Source organism: Amphimedon queenslandica, unplaced genomic scaffold (assembly GCF_000090795.2).
Source record: "Amphimedon queenslandica unplaced genomic scaffold, v1.1 AMPQUscaffold_12503, whole genome shotgun sequence".
NCBI classification, from domain to species: Eukaryota; Metazoa; Porifera; class Demospongiae; order Haplosclerida; family Niphatidae; genus Amphimedon; species Amphimedon queenslandica.
Genome location: NW_003547260.1, coordinates 5,010 through 9,217, shown reverse-complemented (window position 1 = coordinate 9,217; position 4,208 = coordinate 5,010). Strand labels below are relative to the sequence as shown.

Genomic DNA, 4,208 nt, shown 5'->3' with positions numbered 1-4,208 from the left:
TAGCTGCAGCTATCCCTCTAGTGACGTCACGTTTAGCCACACCCACTGACAGGAAGTAACCTGGCAGGAAGGGAAAATGGGCATTTTTGAAGGCTCATATGTCAGTGAATAATTTTTTTCAGACAATGGGAGTTGGAACACATCATTAGTATGGTCAGGCAATCATATTAAGCAAATAAAAAAAATATCTCAAAAATGCACTGAAGTTACCCTTTAAGAACTAGTGGTGACATCAATATCTATTTTTTTAAGAAAAATGAATTCGTAGACTTTCGTTCCACTCTATTGGTGGAGAAATGAATTAAGCAACGGCTTAGAGCTGAAGGTCTTAGTGTCCACTATAAAAAAGCAGAATGCATCAAAATAAATAAAGAAGAGACTCTATGGAGTAAAGGCACTCTGGGAGACCACTCACCCAGCTCCCTTCTTATCTTTACACCATTTTTATATAAATGGTCTTTACTTTGCACTGAAAAATCGAAAAGAGCATTGGAAATTACGATGCTTACCTTGCCAGATTGAAATTATTGAGGAAGAAGGACAAATGCCTTACCTTCTGTACTGTGAGGAAATTTTAAAATACAATCTTAGAAATTTAAAGGAAAGAAAAATAACTCCAAAAGTTGCGAAGCAATATGCAAACTTAGAAAAATCACAGCGCTGTTTTGTGAGAATTTTTAAAAAGTACAATTGTTTGTGTCCAGAAAACTGTCAATCAGATGCATTTTATTTGAAGCCGATGAGTAAGCCAAGACATGACTGCTGGTTAATTCTCTTCAGTTGCTGTTCGTCACAATACTTTGTGACAAAATGACAAAAAAAATGTTCAAAATGGGAGGAATTAAAGAAGTCAAAAGTCAAAAATAATCATTCTTTATGAGCAACTGCAGCAACCAGTTTAATACGAAGGTGTTGACAAACAACTAATAATGGAACACACTGGTCACCATGTAGCATTGATTGAGTGAGGAGCTATGGGAGGACATTAGCTGAACAAATTACCAGATATCAGATATTTTAGCAAACACTCAAAATAGTGAAAATACTCAACAAACAAAAAAATGTCGATGAATGGTGAAGCACAAATTGCTTTTAATACATGTACATGTAACTGCACCAATGTAACTGTAAATATTCATAAAAATAATGATCTTATTATTATAAATACATGTAATGCTTAATAAAAAATCTAAGAAGTTATTAAGAGGTAACTAATTTTTTTAGATTACTTCATTTGACCAATCAAATTGCCTCATTTTACCTGACTATAATCTAAGTATACATGTATGTAGTACACATGTACAATGTACATGTAACACTCTTACTTCTGGCATATCAGTTCTAGCTCCATTAGTTAATAGAATATCAACAGCTTCAATACTATCACTAGCAACAGCATAAAGCAATGGAGTTCTGTTTTTCTATAATTACAACAAAAATTGGTACAATTAGTAATAATAACAAAATAAGCTTTATACCTTATCCACAGCATTCACATCAGCCTTTCCTTTAGTTATTAATAATTTGATAATATTAGCATTACCAGTTTGACTAGCACAGTGTAATGGATTACCAAAATGCTATAATCAAATTAATTAAAACAAATTAACACAAAAATCAAGGGTACAATATTTCATTGATGCATGGGTGTGTGTATGGGTTAATGAATATGGATCAATGGTCTAAGGATATCACCCCTTAGTGACTCAATATATGAAGAATCATTTTGTTTACAAGAAATTAACACAAGATCACTACCAAGCACACACAATATTTAATTTTTGACACATGCCAGCGTACTTACCTCAGACACAACATCAGTTCTAGCTCCATTAGTTAATAAAATATCAACAGCTTCAATACTACCTTTCTTAACAGCATATAACAATAGAGTACTGTTGTCCTGTAAATACAATGCAATTAAGACTAATTATTTAATAACTTTACCTCATTCATAGCATTCACATAAGCCTTTCCTTTAGTTATTAATAATTTGATAATATTAGCATTACCAGTTTCAATAGCACAGTGTAGTGGAGTACCAAAATACTATATAAATAATAAAATTAATTGATACAAAAATCAAGGGTACACAAGTGTGCAGGTTAATGAGTATGAATCAATGGCCACCTCTTAGTGACTCAATATATGAAGAATCATTTAGTGTACAAGAAACACATCATTGCTACTAAGCACACACAATTCATGTCATTTTAAAATTTTGCTCACTCACTAAAATGCTTGGACTAATATTTATTTTAGACACAACATTAGTTCTAGCTCCATTAGTTAACAGAATATCAACAGCTTCAATACTACCACTCTCAACAGCATTAAACAATGGAGTTCTGTTGTCCTATAAATACAACACTAAATGATACAATTAAAACTATTTAGTCAATAACTTTACCTTATTCACAGCATTCACATCAGCTTTTCCTTTAGTTATTAATAATTTGATAATATTAGCATTACCAGTTTCAATAGCACAGTGTAGTGGAGTACCAAAATACTATATAAATAATAAAATTAATTGATACAAAAATCAAGGGTACACAAGTATGCAGGTTAATGAGTATGAATCAATGGCCACCTCTTAGTGACTCAATATATGAAGAATCATTTAGTGTACAAGAAACACATCATTGCTACTAAGCACACACAATTCATGTCATTTTAAAATTTTGCTCACTCACTAAAATGCTTGGACTAATACTTACTTTAGACACAACATTAGTTCTAGCTCCATTAGTTAACAGAATATCAACAGCTTCAATACTACCACTCTCAACAGCATTAAACAATGGAGTTCTGTTGTCCTATAAATACAACACTAAATGATACAATTAAAACTATTTAGTCAATAACTTTACCTTATTCACAGCATTCACATCAGCTTTTCCTTTAGTTATTAATAATTTGATAATATTAGCATTACCAGCTTCACTAGCACAGTGTAATGGAGTATTATCATACTATATATTGATACAATTATTTTATGATTATATTTATAAAAAACACGTACTTATCAATTTAAAAAGTAAAACATGCTTTGCTAAAGGAAGTGCTTATAATCAGTGCATAGGTATTATGAATATATTTTATACGGTTAGTAATTTCCATGGAGTATTAATTTTTTGTCAATTTTATGGTTCATTTAGCTAACCCTATTATTATTATTGTAATTAATATTGTGTTTATGATTTGTAATAGTATTGATGTATGTCTATGTGTACCATCTTGATTATTCTTCTATGTTCTAGATATTCTTATTGTGGTTGTTCTAGAATTATCTGCATAGTTATTATTAGTGCTCTCTATTGTAAGTTGCTATATGTTGTGTGACTTTTTGTCAGTCTTTTGTCAATTGTCAGTTAGTCAGTTGTTAGTTAGTTACTGTTTTGTCAGTTCAGTTAATTCTTTCTGTGATTTGCAATAAAGCTATTTGCTTTTGAGTGATCGTGTACTCTGCAAAGCTGCAGTTTTACAACAGGTTATGAGCCCAGGACCCACACGCTGTGCAATTGTTGTTTAAATCAGTGGATCAAGTAGCTAGTCAGTTCTGAACATTCCTTACAAAGTCTAGACAAGCAGTTCAACTATGACCGAGGAGAAGTGGACCATAGATAAACTTGATGATACTAACAGTTTGGAGTACCTGGAAGTTCCACATGCGGCATATGTTGCTACTGAAGGGACTGTGGGGGATCATTGACGGGACAGATGTTCTAGCTGATGATGCTGATGGTGAAGCACAAGCTGCTTACGCCACAAGATCGCTCAAAGCTTTCTCTTATATTGCTATGGCAGTTGGTGCATCTCAGTTGTACCTGATCACTTCAACTGAAGATCCACGGGCAGTTGGGACACCTTAAGAAGTCATTTTGAAAGAGACACGCTCGCAAACAAGCTGTTCTTGAAGAAGCAGTATTTTCGAGCAGAAATGAAAGAAGGCATGTCCATGGAAGCTCATCTTAAGCAGATGAAAGAGATCACAGACCGACTGGCAGCAATTGGTGCTCCTATCTCTACTCAGGATCAGGTTATTACGCTACTAGGGAGTCTTCCTAAGAGCTATTCAACACTAGTGACTGCACTAGAGGCTAGAGGGGATGACTTGACCTTAAGATTTGTACAGAAAGCCTTGATCCAGGAGGAGCAAAAGAGGAAGGTGCATTGCCAGAGGACAGTCAATCAACAGCACTGGT

General features: G+C 33.5%; 2 protein-coding genes and 1 long non-coding RNA gene across 4 annotated transcripts in view; all 3 read right to left on the bottom strand.

Annotated features, from left to right (window-relative positions):
• Positions 1-867: 867 nt before the first annotated feature.
• LOC109587621 (myotrophin-like) lies at positions 868-2,259 on the bottom strand. Its single transcript, XM_020003856.1, has 6 exons — positions 2,234-2,259; positions 1,948-2,049; positions 1,805-1,903; positions 1,479-1,580; positions 1,326-1,421; positions 868-972 (listed from the first exon to the last, which is right to left on the bottom strand). Exons 2-6 carry the CDS (start codon positions 1,954-1,956, stop codon positions 868-870), a joined length of 411 nt encoding a protein of 136 aa, XP_019859415.1. The 5' UTR covers positions 1,957-2,049; positions 2,234-2,259.
• Positions 2,260-2,317: 58 nt separating this feature from the next.
• On the bottom strand, positions 2,318-2,792 carry LOC109587626 (uncharacterized). Of its 2 annotated transcripts, none has more exons than XR_002187714.1 (3): positions 2,697-2,792; positions 2,411-2,512; positions 2,318-2,356 (listed from the first exon to the last, which is right to left on the bottom strand). It is a non-coding gene; the product is annotated as an uncharacterized LOC109587626 (long non-coding RNA). The 2 variants fall into 2 exon arrangements; XR_002187715.1 differs by having other exon boundaries at positions 2,721-2,762.
• A 60-nt stretch (positions 2,793-2,852) lies between these two features.
• LOC109587620 (uncharacterized) overlaps positions 2,853-4,208 on the bottom strand; it is a gene marked incomplete at its 5' end in the record, with an annotated part of 6,262 nt that continues 4,906 nt past the window's right edge. Inside the window, one exon of the mRNA XM_020003855.1 lies at positions 2,853-2,975. Coding sequence (XP_019859414.1) covers positions 2,853-2,975 — 123 coding nt within the window. The remainder of the gene's footprint in view (positions 2,976-4,208) is intronic.